At 51.4% G+C, this 15,722-nt stretch overlaps 1 protein-coding gene across 1 annotated transcript in view; it reads left to right on the plus strand.

Moving 5' to 3' along the window:
* The first annotated feature begins 2,367 nt into the window (after positions 1-2,367).
* PRRX1 (paired related homeobox 1) overlaps positions 2,368-15,722 on the plus strand; it is a 37,149-nt gene continuing 23,794 nt past the window's right edge. Inside the window, exon 1 of the mRNA XM_082287038.1 lies at positions 2,368-2,937. Within this exon, the coding sequence (XP_082143164.1) occupies positions 2,697-2,937 (241 nt within the window). The 5' untranslated portion in view covers positions 2,368-2,696. The remainder of the gene's footprint in view (positions 2,938-15,722) is intronic.

Here is a 15,722-nt window from a genome sequence, read left to right on the forward strand (position 1 = left end):
AGAGCAGTGGTGAGGTGGGAAATAAATGTCTAATCAACTACTTGATGGCCTGTGGGATGTTAAATGGGTACCTGCCTTCGCTGCCATGAGCCATCTGTGGCATGGGAGTCCTTCCCAGCCTCAGGATTGTGAGAACTGGGGTATCCTATCATCTCTGCTTTGGGTTTGATGGTGAGGACAAGCATCATAATTTGAGGTGGCAGCATAGGCCCTATCCCTGTCAGAGCCCAGGAGGCTCCTATTACATTCATTTCCACATCATAGGTGTGCCTTGGCATAGGGCCTATCTGGTCATAACAAGCTGAGAGATGAACTGCAGCCCTGTAGTGTTCTGTGCAGTCTTGAAGGCCTCCCACTGCTTCCAGTCTCCTTCCTTCTGAGACAGAGGTGTCAGAGTTTCCCTTGGATTCAGCTTGTCCCTCCCACCCAGTGACAGAAATCCAGTTGTTGCAGGAGGCACCTGGGATAGGAGGGGTTTAGGTCACGTTCAGAATGTGACCTTGGAATTAAACCTGTGGGTGCTGCATGTGTGGGGAGCGCCCAGGACTCACTTCGGGGTAAAGCCTCAGTCTTGGAGCTGGGCCCCTTTATTGCCTTGCAGGTGAGACTCTCCCCTTGTAGCAGATACACTCATGTTGATGTGGACACACACAACACCATCATTCTTTCACCCATTCTCTTTCCAGGGGAAATTTGGGCTGCATTCCCAAACCCAGGGCTGGGAAGGAGTGTTGTCTGAAGGACGCACTTAGACATGGGGAGATCTTATCAGCGATGTCAGTGAGGACATTGCTAAAGGTGGCACAGAGACCTCTTGGTCTGTTTTCTGTGGTTTCTGCTGTCAGCCTCTATGGCAGGGATTGTCTGGGGCTAAGAGCAGACCCTGCTGCCAGTGCAAAGGGATGTTTATGGCTGGGCCTCTGCAGCATCCATGCAGGAAAGCCAGTTGCTACATCCATTTGAAGCAAATCAGGGAGAAAGAGGGTAAAGGCCAGCTCACCAAGAAAGGCAGCAGCCAGATATCTGGAAAAGGCAGAGAAAAGCGCATTTCATGATCAGGGTGTGTACAGGTAACCACCCACCCTGCCTTGCCTGAACCTGGAGAGCCAGGGTACAAGATGCCAGTATACAAAAGCCAGCCAGAGACAGCCTCACACCCATGTGAAGGCACAAGTCCTTCCCCATCCAGCATGTGGATGTGTACCCCAGGATATAACACACAAATCCTCCTTCAGATGCAGGAAAAGCATGCTCTAAGGCACTCTGTGCTGCATACATAGATGCACACACAGCATTTTGGGTGTATGTACACCCACATATTTCTGTGCACATGCACAACTTGCCCCAAAGTATTTTTTGGCCTTTCCACCCAGTGCCCACCAGCTTTGTTTACCACCCCCCTTCCCCCCCCAAACTGGGGACAGCAGAGCCCTGCAGCCCTGCTCTGCTCATTTGGGTCTTTGAGACTGGAAAGGGTAAACTGGGACCAGAGGGGGGGGGGGGGGGGCCTGAAAGCAAACTAATGATGAAAATGTCTCCTCCATGCCTGTGCCTTAATTAAATGCATGGAGAGGCTCGGGGAAGCACATCTGTTTTCAATCTGGAGCCCTTTGATGGCATCAAATGTTCTTTCCCCAGATCAGGGGGGATGGAAATTCTGGGCTGGCTGTGGCAGCTTGGAGCCCCGGCTCCAGCCACCGGGAAGCAGCGGCCATTCCTGGCCCGCGGCTCCGGCCCCTCGCCGCCAGCCCCGCTGTCCTGGGGCCCTTCTGCGGCAGGGGCCGGGGGCACCTCCCAGCGCCTTTACCTGTCCCTGGCCACGGGGGCCACCCAGGCCAGGACACACTGCGGGGGGACCTCTTTGCTTGCTGGCCTGAGGAGCTCCGACTGCGTCTTTTTTTTTTTTTTTTTTTGCCTTCCCTTCTGTTCTTTTCATTTTACTCCCCTATAGGTCTGTTTCTCTCAGTTCTCTACTGCACTTTTTCTTCCTCTTTTGCTGTTTTTCCTCTTCCTTTCCTCTCTCCTGTTCACACTTTCTCTTCCATTACCCTTGGTCACATTTTCATCTGCATTTCTCATTTTCGCTATTTCCTCAGCTCCAGGGGCGCGTCCACCCTCCCCTCCAGGTGCAGCGCCGGCTGACAAGGGGGGACTGCCCAGCACCCCCCTTTTGCCCCCAGCCGGCCCCCACGGGTCCCTAATGAGCGCGGCGGTCCCGGCGCTGCCACCCCCGTCCCGGTGCCACGTCCCGGCGGAGCCCCGCGGGCCGCCCTCCCCCGGGTGCCCGGAGCGGCGCGGAGCCGCCCCCGCCGTTTGAAGTGTGGGGCGGAGGGGAGGGGAGGGCAGCGCAGGGGCGGAGGGAGCGGAGCCGCCGGCAGCGGGGGCGGAGGGACGGGGGGACGGGGCGCACCCGCCCCAGCGGCCCCACAGCCACCCTGCGCCTCTCGGCCGGCGGCAGCTCCCCGCGCCGCCGCCCCGGCGCCCCGAGCCGGCCGCCGCCTCTCCCCTCCGGCATGTTTTAAGTCCGGCCCTGCCTGCTCCCCTTCGGGCTTCCCTACCCGCCGCCGTCGGGTCCCGTTCCGTTCCCCCCGCTTCGGTCCTTGTGCATCTCCCCCCTCGAAGGGCCGGCGGCTGGGGGGGTGCGGGGGCGGTGGGCGCCCGCGGGGGGCGAGGGCAGAAAAGCCCCGCTCGGCACCATGGCGTCTAGCTATGCCCACGCCATGGAGAGGCAGGCCCTGCTGCCCGCCCGCCTCGACGGCCCCGCCGGCCTGGACAATTTACAAGCCAAGAAGAACTTCTCCGTGAGTCACCTGCTGGACCTGGAGGAGGCGGGCGACATGGTGGCCGCCCAGGCGGAGGAGGGCGGCGGCGAGCCCGGCCGGAGCTTGTTGGAGTCCCCCGGGCTGACCAGCGGCAGCGACACCCCGCAGCAGGACAGTAAGTGCGGGGACGTCCCCCCCTTCCATCTCTCGCTGGGGCAGCCGCGGCGGTCGGTGCCGGCTCCGAGGGGGCTCCCCTGGGGAAGCGGCCGCCGGCTGGTGCTTAGCCCGGCTTCCCCCGCTTCCCGAGCCGCCCTTCCCTGCCGTGCAGGGAGCCCCAGCGGGGTCGGCACCCGTCGGCGTGCGAAAACCCTTGTTTTCTCCCAGCCGCGTCCCGGGAAAGGACGACCTCCCCTTCGCCGCCGCGTCCGTCGGGTCCCGCGCCGTGGCTCCTGCACTCTCTGGGGAACCGGAGAACATCCCGGGGAGCAGAAGCAGGCAGGATCGGGCCCACGGGCTCATCCCCCTCGTCCGTTCCTTACTGGGGTGGGCTGAGAACGGCGCTTGGCTGGACGGGGCGAGGCGCGGTAGGCGCTGAGCCGCCCTCCATCCATCCCATCCATCCGCCCGTCCCTCCGGCCCGTCGGAGCGGGCACCGGCGCCATGGTTTGCGGACACCGGGAGGCTGCTCGGGGATCTGGATGGGGTCCGGACGATTGTCCGATGCCCTGCCAGGAGCGTCGCGGCTCGCAAACAGCCCGAGGGTGCGTGCGCGGCTCCGAAATGGAGCCGCAGATTCCCGCTCCCGTGAGCCCCGGTTCTCCCTGATCCAGGCCCGGCGAGCAGGGCAGGACAGGGTAGCAGACCCGTCTCTGAACTGCCTGTCCTAAAGTGTCCGGGCTCAGGAACTCAAGTAGTCGTTAACCGGGGGGCAGCGGCATGGGCGCCGGCTTGCGCGGCGTTTTCCAAGCGCCGCGTGTTGTTTTCCAGGGGCAGCGCTGTCAGAAAGGCTGAGGGGGGTGTGCAGGGTCAGTCGTCCCCCTTTACCCTCTCTCTGCTCTGTTACAATAATTACGGCCCCGGCCGCAGGGACTGGCCGGGAGTTCGTGGGGGTTCGGGCTGGCCGCGGCCGCCTCTGCCGTGCCTCCCGTGGGGTGGGCAGGGGCCGCGGCTGCGGGCACGGGCTCGCTTCCGAGGGAGCTTCCCGGCGAAAAACTGGGGGAGAAAACCAACGAAACGAAAAGTGAACGAAAATATAAATTGCAATTTTTGTTCGCTTTTCGATTTTTTGGTTTGTTTTTGTTTTCTTTTTTCCTCGGGAGCCGCCTCCGACCCTCTTGTCCCCGTGGATCCGACGTGGTTTTCTCGGTATTCCGAAGAAAACCGTGCTGGGCGAGCGGAAAGCCTTCCCAAAAGCAGCCGCTCCTTGCAGCAGCGCTCGTGGCATCCCCGAGCTCGTCCCGGCCGGACGCGTTCCCGGCGGGGCGCATCCTCCCGGGAGCGCGGTCGGGAACGGAGCGAGTGCTACGCGGCGGCCGGAGCGGCTCCTCTCCCCCCGAGAACCGGACCGACCGCCGCTGGGAGATGCCTCAAAAATATTTCACTTCCCAGGACCCGAAAATCTGCAATTTCTGGCTCTAAAGGTGTGTATTTTAGTGGGGAAAACAGTGATTGCGGCTGCCCCCAATTCAGCTCCTTGTGCCGCTGGAGAATCCCCGAGATACCAACCAACAAGTTATGTAGGCAACGTTTTTTTTACTTCTACTTTGTACACAATTTAGTTTATCATATTTTATTTGGATTTACTCCTGATTTACTCCAGTTTATCCCTGATGTTGCCCCTTGCCAACTGCTGCGCTCTCTGAAGCGAGCTCAGTCAGTGTGGAAAAGGGGGACTGTGTTTCACCAATACTCACCTTGCTCTTAGAACATGAAAAAAACCCCAAAAAAAAGCAGTCCAAGGGCTTGTTTTTTAGCCAGCATTGCTGAGCAGGGACCAAACTACAGCTTCAAATAATTTATAAATTCTCTGAATGCTGTAAAAGTTTTAATGCTGTTGCGGTGAATTAGAAAGTTTTAGAAGTATTCTAAAGTAAGCAACAAAAAAGGAGGGGAGGAATAAATTCTCCCAGGTTTATTGGGCAGAGCTGTCATCTGGGCTTTCTGGCTCTCTCATGGATGCATTTAGCACATCCTGTGAGTCTCTGTGCCTCAGTTTCCCTACCTATTGCATGTGTTCTGTGAAGTGTTATGCAATCCGTGCAGGAAAAGAACTGTGCTGGAGCTAGGAAGTGCAACAGAGGTATGAGCTTTTCTCGGTGAAAAATGAGAACTGGTTCAGTGGAAAAGCAAACACAGGACTCAGTTATTCTCCATGTTTGTAAGTGAGAAAACGTAAAAGCCGTTCAGAGAAACTGTGGATTTCTCAAAGCTACTAAAAATGGTCTTCGAACCTGAAGGAAAATCAGCTGGTCTGCTACTGATTTCTGTCCCAAACGGAAGTGAAAAACCAAATCTTTGCTGCTGTTTTTGTGAACAAAAATTAAGAGAAGTCTCATACAGAAATGACAGAAGGTTTTATTTGGACATATGAGATTGAAGGAAATATTTTGCCACTATTTTATTTGAAAGAGGTTCAGGATAAAATGTTTCTCTTATTAAAAAGAAATAAACATTCCTGGGAGTAGCTGTGATTGTAATATTTACAGGGAGAGCTGTCAGTGTATTAAGGAGCTGAGTTTTCAGCTGTGCTGTGGAGCTGTCACCCTTACCAGCTTCAGTCCAACTTGTAGCTCGGAACACCTTACCCTAAAAGCTGATACACATCAGGGCAAACCTCCCTGCCTCTGTTGCTTAGCTGGGAAGGCTTTGCAATCCAAGTTCCACTTTGTCACAAAATAACCTGTTAAGGTACAACCAACTGTTGCTCTGGTAGCAGAGCTTTCACTAGTGCCGGCTAAAACTGGGATGAAAACACAGGTCCCAGCTCAGCTAAGGGGATCCCCCAAGCTTCCTAGAAAAGGCAATGAGCTCCTATTGCTTTTGTGCCCTTTGAGGGTGACAAAAACCTGTCAGTTACCTGTGGGTTCCCAGAGCTTGTGCCTCTGGGCAGGGGTAATTCTCCAATTGTTGTTTGGTTTTTTTTTCAGATGGCATTTTTGACTTCTGCTGCTTTTTTTTTTTTTTTTTTTTTCCTTGATTGGTTTGTTTGAGTCTCACTGTTGATGGCTCATAAAATGGTGTGGAGAAAGCATGAACAGCAAAAGAAAAATTGTTATGCTGGGATTTCTTTTGTAAAGAGTGAGTAAACCATGCTTCAGTCCATTATATGCTCAAGTTCTGTGTTTTGGGATTATTGCTGTCCTTTAATCTCTCTTCAGTATAAAAGTGATAGCGCTCAGGGGGCTGACAGATTATATCGAGCAGGTTCACAATTAAAGCTGGGCACAGGCTGCCTGCGTCCCCCCATGAGTTGTTTTTCTGTCTCAGCGAGCATTGTGACCCCTCAACACTGCTGCTTCTTCCCAAGGAAATCCCAGAAACTCTACTGGGACAGCCGGGACGAGGTGAGTTCCTCTGCTCAGGCAGGTCAAGCAGAGCATCTCTGTGGCTTCAGCCCCTCTTCTCTGGCAGCGGGTTAAGAGCACAAGGAAGGGCTTTTTCAGCCTGCACATTGTTTGGTGATGGGGCTTGTTAGCCCAGGATTTTGCACAGATCAGAAATAGGCGTTATTCCTGGAAAGGTCTGACAAATTCAGGGAGGGCTGAGGATGGCTGCTCACTGCAGCAGGGTTTGGAGGCAGTGTCCGGCTCAAGGAGCCGCGAGTCACAGACTGGATGGATGATCTGGGGCAGAGATGTCTCCCTTGCTGCCTGGGCTTAAACCCTCTGACTGCTGTTACTGGTGGTCTGAAACAGGATCCTGAGCTGGAGGACTTTGGGTCTGCTCCCACATGGCTGTTCATTTTGCCTTAATTGCCTCTTTTTAATCAGAACAAGTGAAGTTGCTGCAGGAGTAAAAGAATGTGTGTAAGTACTGAATTGTCTGTGCTCCTGTGCCTCCCCATCCTTCACAAAAAAATGTGCCTTTGTAAAAAGAGGTGAAAAAGCTCTGCCACTGCTTGGAAATGTGAAAAGCAATTCCTTGGGCTGCTGAGTTGCTGAGGATGAACGTGAGAAGAAGTGCCTGGGACAACTGCAGGGTTATCTTTGCAAACTTCAGCTTTATCTTGGAGTATTAAGTGTCTGTTTTGTTAGTAAATCACAGCCCTTATTCCCAGAAGATGCTGAGTCTGTAGGCAGGGGATGTACAACCAACAGATAGAGGAGGGAAAAGTGTAGTGTAAATTGGTTAAACCTAGGAGTTTTCTTCCTGTCTTGTCCTGCTGATTGGCAAAGAGTCTGCAGGCCGCAACTGGTTCTGGTGGCCACAGGTCACACCCGGGTGAGCCAGGGAAACCGGCCGGTGCCTCGATCCCCGTGGACAGCGGCAAATCCTCCTCAAAGGATGCAGCCAAGATAGACTTTCCAGAATTCTCCTCTTCCAGACTGTGATAGGAAAAGCGAGGATCAGATCATTATTATTTTTAAGGCGCTCGTATATTATCTGCATGAAAAACGCAGCTCTTTGTTGGAATAATCTTTTCGTGTGCCAGTTGTACTGTGTGTGTCCTCGAGGCTTTGAGGAGTGTTCACTTGAGCAAAGGTTGAGTAACAGATACCTAACACCAAGCCATTGTTGGAAGTTGGATTAACTTCTTTCCGTTTATGTTCCTTGGGCATATCTATTTAATTTTGGTCTCAGGGTGGCTGGTGCGTGGTTATCGCGGCAAGTATCGCAGTGTCAGATATTTTTCTTATGTTCCTGAATCCTACGGTTTGAAGTGGAAAAATGTTTTGTTTTTTATGTAAATTTCTACAGCTCCTGGACAAAGAAGATGGAAATGTGGCTCTGCCACATACCTGGAGTCTTAGAAAAAAAAAAATTAAGGCACAAAGAAATAAACAAAAGTGGTCAAGGTACTGTTATTAACAAACTAAAAAGAGCCATGTGAATTTGGAGGAGGGAGCTGTTTGTGAGTGCTTTTTCTTTTGATGGGTGAAAAGAAACTTCTATTTGTTTGTGAATTTCACTTTTTTTTTATCATAATCAGTTTTGCTTCCTGGTTCTCATGGTCTCATAATTTGCTGGTGGTATTTGTGTTTTCAATCCATCCACACAGAGCTTCCAACTTTTTAATTTGAAAAAGATTTTGCTGAAGGTTTTTACTTTCCCTCCTTCCCCCCTTAACGTAATGAAAACATTTCCATGAAAATTAGATTTTGAAATCTCTCATAAAACTTAAAGGTTTGGTCTAAACTGCTTGAACGCTTTTAATGAACATCAGCTTTCTGTCATCTGCACCGAGTTTCCACTGCTAGCTGGTCTATTTTCCATCTTTTTGATGATGTATAAAGCAGTGATTGCATGGGAAAATATTATCTCAGGGTTAATTTGTGCAGGCCTTACTCACACGAGTCATTGCATGCAATTCAATGGGCCACTTATGTGTGTGCCAGTTGATGAGTATTAGTGTTTGGAGACTTGACCAGCAGCCTTGAGTCATGCAAAAAATGTCTTTTTTTCGGCCAGTGGAGTATTTTTGTGCGGGCATGGAATGGTTTTGCTGTCTGCAGTCAGGAGCACAATCCTTTTGCGTCTCGGCAGAAGTGCAGAATGCATCAAAATCTGTGATGTGAAAGGAAAAGAGCGAGAGCATGGACAGAGCATAAGCAGGAGGGGCTGGGAGGGTTGCGTATTTGACAAGGCAAATACAGAATTACAGGACTGTAATTCCTTCAAGGATATATTCTAGTTTATCCCCCGGTAACTGAGTTGACTCCCATGGTTTTTGACATCATGAGAATGACTTGATGGGATTATAGGTGTTTATTCTTGGTTGCAAGTTGTTTATGATATATTTAATCGTTTTTGAAACCCATATTAAGTAGCCCTGAGGGAGCTGTGTTCCTGCTGGGCCTCTCTTGCATAATGAAGTACATCACGAATATTTACCAAGTGTCACAGTATTCCAGACTGTTTCTGGGGAGGATGAATCACTGCACTGCTGGTTCCCCACCCTGCTCGCCTTTTTTAAAGGAGGCTTGGATTTTGGGGTGGATTATGGAGATTTGAAGTGAGAATCATCACAGTCTGGCTGGAGGAGCCGTTGTCCAGGGCTCTGATGTTTGAACTGTCCTCATGGCTTTACATGCAGGGTACAGAAAGGTTTCAGCTTGTGCTTGGGTGGTGGAGCAGGTTTTTAGTCTGGTTGCCCCAAGAAAAACCTGTTGTTTGGTTGCCACATGTGGGAAATATCTTCAGAACCCACTGGCTGCTCTGGTGGGAGAGCAGACAGCTCAAAGGAGGGGTGGAATCCCAGTAGGTTTTATGGCAGTCTGGCGGGGTATGGAGAAGGATTGTAGCAGTGCCACCTCCTGAGGGGGAGATGCAGCACAAATCCAACCTCTCACTACCAGCTGGAAATCTCTACAGAGGCTCTGTATTACAGAGAAACTCACACATGTAGATGTAGGTGCCACCAGCCCTACAATGCAGGCATGTAAGGATTTGTCCTTTGTCACCCTGTACTGTGATGGCAGCACCCTTAGAGCCAGGGGTCCAAGGGTCCCTCAGGGTAGTCTAGCAGTTGATTTTTTGGCCCTGTTCACCTTTGCATTGTAAATGTATGTTTGCACTGTAAATGTTCCTAACGTGTGTTTCCCTTCCTGCGCTCTTCCTGCTGGACCCAGATGGTCTCTGTGTGTCTCTATCAGGGTCTCTGCCCTGGAAGATGCTGTGAGGTGGGGATGGGAGCTCAGCAGAGCTGCACTGCCTGTCTACTGGGACTGTGGGGGCATCATTTAAAGAGAAGTTTCTTTCAAGTGAGAATGTCTGGAGGATTCTGGTTGGGAAGGGAAGGGAGCAGTAGTGCCAAAGCTGAGGGCCACCTCCTGCAGTGGAAAGCCTGGAATGAATCCCTGAAGGCCAAGAGAGAAGAGAGGCCTGATGAGCAAGCCAGGGAGCATCTATTTCAGCTTACAGAGCATTCTGGGCTCCTCTCTCACCTCCAGAGGCCGAGAAAAGGTTACACCACTGTTTAAAGCACTGTCCCAGACAGTCTGGATTTCATACATGCCCATATGAAGTGAACATTTGCCTTGGGGTGGCAGCCCAGGACATCCTGGTGCCTTGGTGTTCCTGGAAGGGAAGGTTAGATGAGAGGCAAAGGGAGCCAGCTGTGCTCTTAGCAAGTCACTACATCCTATTGCAGCATCCAGTTCGTATTCCACCCAAATTTTCCCCCATTCTGGCTTGAGAAATTTTCCTACAGGAGAAACTCCAGCCAGTCAGCAAGACTGCTGGGCAGGGCAAACGTCCAAAGAAGACACTCAGGATCTGGCTGGGACCCTCTCCATGTCTTGATGAGCTGCTCAGGCAGCAAAACTGCTTTTGCACCGAGAGCTGGAACTCATCAGGAGCTTGGGGACACTGCTTCCTGCTCCGAGCCGACCAGCGGATGAGCTTCTCCTGTGGCCTCCTTGACCAAAGTAAAATCAAAGTTACCCATGGTCCTGCCTGTCTGGGGCAAGACAGAATTGCCAACAGCAGCTGCTGAGTGGGTAGGCTTGGAAAAGGCAGATGGCATCCGGCTCCGAAGGGACGGGCAGTCGCAGAGCACTGGGATCAAAGCAGGGTGCCTGGCGGTGATGGAGCAGGATGGGTGGCTGCAGAAGGCAGCATCTAAGTAGTTTCCAGCCCTTTCAGTGTAGGTGCTGGACCAGTGAAGATGGAGTAGGTTTTGAACCCATGGGGACCTTGAGTAGTCTGCTGTTTGCTCTGGGGTTTGTTGTTTGTGGTGGCTGAATGACTGGTGGGAGAGCTGGGCTGAGCTGCAGCCAGTGTGCCAGCGAGGCCCTCGAGACCTGCTCAGTGCCTCTGGAAATCCTATTCTTTTTTGGAAGTGTCACTAATACAATCCACATTTGTTAAAAAAAAAAAAAAAAAAAAAAGCTTGCCGCTTTCAAAGAGCTGTCACTTCTCCCTGTGTCAGCTTAGCCACGTCAGGGCTCTGTGGGGATGGATTTGACTTAAAAGGGAAAAGTGCCTGAGCCGTAACAGTGAAAACAAAGTGTTAATGCTCTGGGCCTGGTGCTGCAAAGGGCCGCCCTTGTCGGTGGCTCTGCAGGCAGCTCCTGTCCCCACCAAGTCTGGGCTGGTTTCCCATAAAGCTTTACAGCACTCTCCCTACCTTGTGGCCTGAAATGCCGGTAGCACTTCATGCTGATTATCCTGCCGCAGCCTTGCATTTACGCCTGGATGGAAGGCACAGAGCAGAGGTTTGTGAACCCAGCACAGAGTTCCCGCTTGGGGTGGATGGTTCCCGTGCTGACAGTGCTTGAGAGAGCTGGAGATGGGGCTGTGTCCCCTCCCTGAGCATGTTTGCTCCCGTTAGGCACTGGGAAGGCTGGCTGTAGGCACAAGCTGGTAGCGCTGCCTGTCCAGTCATGAGTACCTGAGTTTCTCAGAGCAAATGTGTTGATGATCTCACACTGAATGAGAGGTAGAAAGCTCTCAAGACCAGCCCAGAGCCAAGCTCTGCATCCTGCTGCCTTTACTGCAAATGCTGATGGGACTCTGTCTGTGTCTCTCCACAGGTCAGGGATTGGGAGCTGAGGTGGTGGTGGAAGCACAGTGTGGGTTTTATACACACTCACAGGGCAGCCCGTTGAGGAGGGCATTTGCTCTGTGTGTTCCTCAGCAATGAGGGTCACTCCACCTGGGAGAACTGCAGGGCAGGGTTTTAGGGTAAGGTGTGTGCTGGTGCTGGGAGCAGCCTACCCAGAAAAGGCTTGCACCCAAAATCTCAGTTGGAACAGTAGGGCTTTTCTTCCTCCAAACATCAAACCAGATGACACTGCCTCTTTTGTTGCTCAATAAGAATCTTGAGGTCTGTTTTTCTGTATCTTCACTGCTATGACTTGACCAGGATCACCTTGCCATACTTCAGTTTTCCTACCAATATAACTGGGTACAACCCTGGGCCCTAATTAGGGGCTTTGGAATTTTCTGGGTGTATGTGTTATGTAAAAGCTTGGCTTAAAGAGCAGTTTAGGAAGATTGTCCTCCTTGTGCACCATCCCTAGCAAACTGCTACTCCATCTGCTTGTCTGTGGAGTTAGCATTGAGAATATCCCCTTCCATGATCTGGAGCAACTTCAGCAAGGTTTGTTCCTGCAGGGAACCCACCTAATGCTCGGGTGCTCCTGAGTGCACCCCATGCCCTTGGGGCAAGAGTTGTTTGCTGTGTGAACCCATCCATGAGCTGAAACAGTTTTCAGGGACATATTTTTGCATGTGGATGTGAGTCTCCTGAACATCTTGAGATGCTGGGCTCTCCACAAGCCCAAAGGATGCAAGGAGCAGCATGTGCTGATCAGCTGGAAGGTCCGTGGAGCATTTGGCGGCAGGCAGTGAAATTCCCAGAGGCTGGTTGGGATGGTCACACTCTTTTTCTTGGCTATAGCCTGGTCTTAAATGTTTGGCCAAAAAAGATTGTTACTTACAGTTTGTTTCATTTGGAAAACTTCTGATACGTGTCATGGAAACTAGGAGGACTGCTCAGGAATAAATGCTTGCAGCACTATGCTTGTTTGTGATTTGTTTTTCATTGTTTCTCCTTAAAATATTTTTAAAGAATCAACTAATCAGTAAAAAGAAACAATCACCTGTGATGTAGGAGAGAGATCTCTCATTGTAAATAATAAATTAGTGTCAGGAGACCAGGCAGACAGAATGGTTGATGAATATCCTGCAGGCTGAAAGTTGTTTATCAAGCCTGTTTGAAGACTTATGACTAACAAGCTCATTTACAGAGCTTGGAGTCTGTTCATGAACCATTCTCCAGCTGGGAGGATGTGGGAATCATCAGAAAATGTATTCACAAGTTACTCGATCATTTAAAAAAATGATCAAACAAACAAAGACTGGTTTTTGGAAGGGAACTGTAAATTCCTCTTTTCCCCCCACTGGGTTTTCTGAGGCATTCCCATTAGGAAAATGCGGGGCCCGGAGAAGAATGCAGAACCCCACGTCGCTCACTAATGACCTATTTTGGTGCTAACCCTCCTGCTCAATGCCCTGCCACCAGCCAAGCCCTCCAGCTGCAGGAGAGCTGCTCCCCCATGGGAGCCCTGATCACAGGGGCCTGGCGGGATGGATCCATCTCGTCTCCACCAGTGATTCCCAGTAGAGAAATTTGGCTTGCTGAAGGAAGAGGCTGCCCTTGCTCCTCTGGTGGGATGACAGAAATTTCCCCACATCACAGTGCAGTGTTTCTGTGTGGTGCCCTGTAAAGGAGGGCAGCACGAGATCTGCTGGTGTCAAGTGCTGGGGGGGATGAACTGGGAGCAAAGAGCCTCTGTTGGAGCACTGTGGCTCCATGCCTTTTGCAAATCTGCTTGCCTGGCTGTGGACCAACTCTCCTGCTCAGTGGAAAACACCACATCTTTATGAGAGGCAGATGTTTTTCACCCCCAGCGTGTCCTACAGTTTTGCCTTGTTTGTGGGGCATCCTCTCCCTGTGCTGCTCAGCCGTGGGGAGGGCTTGAGTTGGGCTCTGTTTGGGCAACCTGTGTGTCAAGGAAGGTGCAAACTAAGTCAAAAAGAGTCCAGAGAAGATGAAAAGAGAGCTCCAGCTCCAGTTTAGAAGGAAAGAAGAGGTGCTCAGGCTCAGGTATAAATTAATTTCCAAGCCCACCTACTGCCATTGCAGATGTGAGGCAGTAGGGAAATGCTCCCAGGTCTAGAGAGGATAAGGAAACCTTGGAAGAGGTGGTGCTAAAATTTGTGGAGACTTCACAGATCTGATGGAGACAAATGTGTGAAGGAATAAACAGTGTAGAGCTCGTCCTACCTTGGGAAGGGAATCCTTCTCCCAAGTTTCAGTGGCTGCATGACTTTAGTGGGAGCTTGTTTAATCCTGAGTTTCATCTGTTCTGGCCAGCACAATGGTGCTGTCTCCAATTTTCCCCCACATTCCAGGCAAGTTGCTCTGTCTTTGGCTGGGATGCCTGTGGGGCAAGAGGCACCCATCTAGCTGATGGCAAGTGTGTGGATGGGGAAGGGTCATAGTCACTGGACAGAATGATGGAAAAGAAAAACTAGGATGCAATTAGCAGGAAAGTCACCCCAGAAAGCTGCCTTTCATCATCTGGGCAGGTTCATGTTTGCCTTTATGTATTTTGTGTGTTCCCTTGACCAGAGAGAGTCAACGTCTGGAGGAGGTTACAGCCAGCAAGTGAAGGGGATGCCTTGTTCTGGGAGAGTTGAAGCACTCTGCGTGGAGCTGGGTGCTGAGTCCTGGTTTTCTTGCTTTTTGATGCCAGGCTCCCCATTCTCCCTGCCTGTCTTGCTACACCCATGGTGCTTCTCTCCAGGAATCCTCAGAAGGACTTTGCTCTCCGCTCTGCTTCCCTGATCTCCACGCTGAGTGGGAGCACTTTAGATTCTGTGATGTATCGCTGTCCCTTTTGGGCCACGCAGTGGCAAGAGTTCTTCCAGACACTTGTGGTGATGGATTTGAATCCACATTTCTGTGACTTTCTAGGGAGAAGTCTTTCTCCCCCGTGCCTTTAATCCATCAGAGAAAGGTGGAATGAGAGCCAGTGGGAGCAAAAGCCAGACATGCATTCAAAGGAGGTAGGAAACGCATTTTTTAACTGTGAGATGCTGTGTAATCACTAGAAATAACTCTAAAGGAGAGTTCTGGCTGCTCCATCCATGAATGTCTGGAAGCCCTTTTGGAAGAGTAGCTTTTGTCAGCTGTGAATTATTGGTCTCACTAGTGGGGTAGCTGGGTGAAATGCTATGGCTGGGTCTCACACAGAAACTGAAGAGCTCGGCTCTGGCCGTGGGACGGAGGATGTGCTGCAGCATTCCTGCGCAATCCAATGTCAGGGATATTCCTGCCAGGAAATCAGAACACAGGACCAGATGGAGAACACAGATCCACTTGGTATAAGTCTGTTTACAGGTTTGAACCAAAACATAGCGAGAAACACAAAAGGAAAGCAATGGCCTCATATCTGATCATAACTCAGGCCCTTATGTGAACCAGCTGCCACACATTTATATGACAATCCCCTCTTCAAAATCCCACTGTTAGGAATAACAGAGATAGGAAAGCCTCTGCAGAGCTGTGAGGGGCAAACATCAGCCATGGGAATAGCCCAACCTTCTCTTGTATTTCAGGACCTCTTCGGAGTTTACTGCAGCTCTGAAGACAACAGGCTGTTGCATGTGATTTCTGGTATTTCTGGCCAGGTTGAGGCTCTGTGTGAGCAGTGTCTCCTGTAACTGCAACCCTGCCAGCTTCGGGTAAAATGAGGAAAACAGGGAGAGCTGCAAATCTAATCGGTGGGAAGAGGGATAAATGTGCTCAGCATCCTTGTGGGACAGAGCATCTCTGAACTGGTAGGGTGAGCTCCCCAGGGAGGTCAGAGGTGGCTGTGCAGGGCTGGTACCAAGGGAAGGGAGCAGAAGGGTTTGCAGGGTTGGGATGATCAGAGCCACCATCCATCCCCTGTGTGCGCACTCTGCTGTGCATTCAGTTGTTGCCAGCAAGGAAAGAGCTGCTAAACCAGGAATGCCCAAAGAGCTGGAGAAGGGCAGCTCTTCCAGGAAGGTTCATAAAACAAAGCCCTTATGGCTGGTTCTCTGCTCCACCACTGAGCCCGTGGCAATGGGAGCCTTTCTCCACCTCACTGGCGTGGTCATTTTCCAGCACCGATGCTCAGTGTTGGCAGACATGTGGTCATGGATGTGCTGCTGGCCAAGGTGTATGGAGACCTGGAGGTTTCCAAATGTGCTCTGTTCCTAGAAGGGACATTGAATAAAAAATTTCCCGAGAAATGGTTTGGTTTT

This window comes from Coloeus monedula (genome assembly GCF_965178545.1).
Source record: "Coloeus monedula genome assembly, chromosome: 9".
In the NCBI taxonomy this organism is placed as follows: domain Eukaryota; kingdom Metazoa; phylum Chordata; class Aves; order Passeriformes; family Corvidae; genus Coloeus; species Coloeus monedula.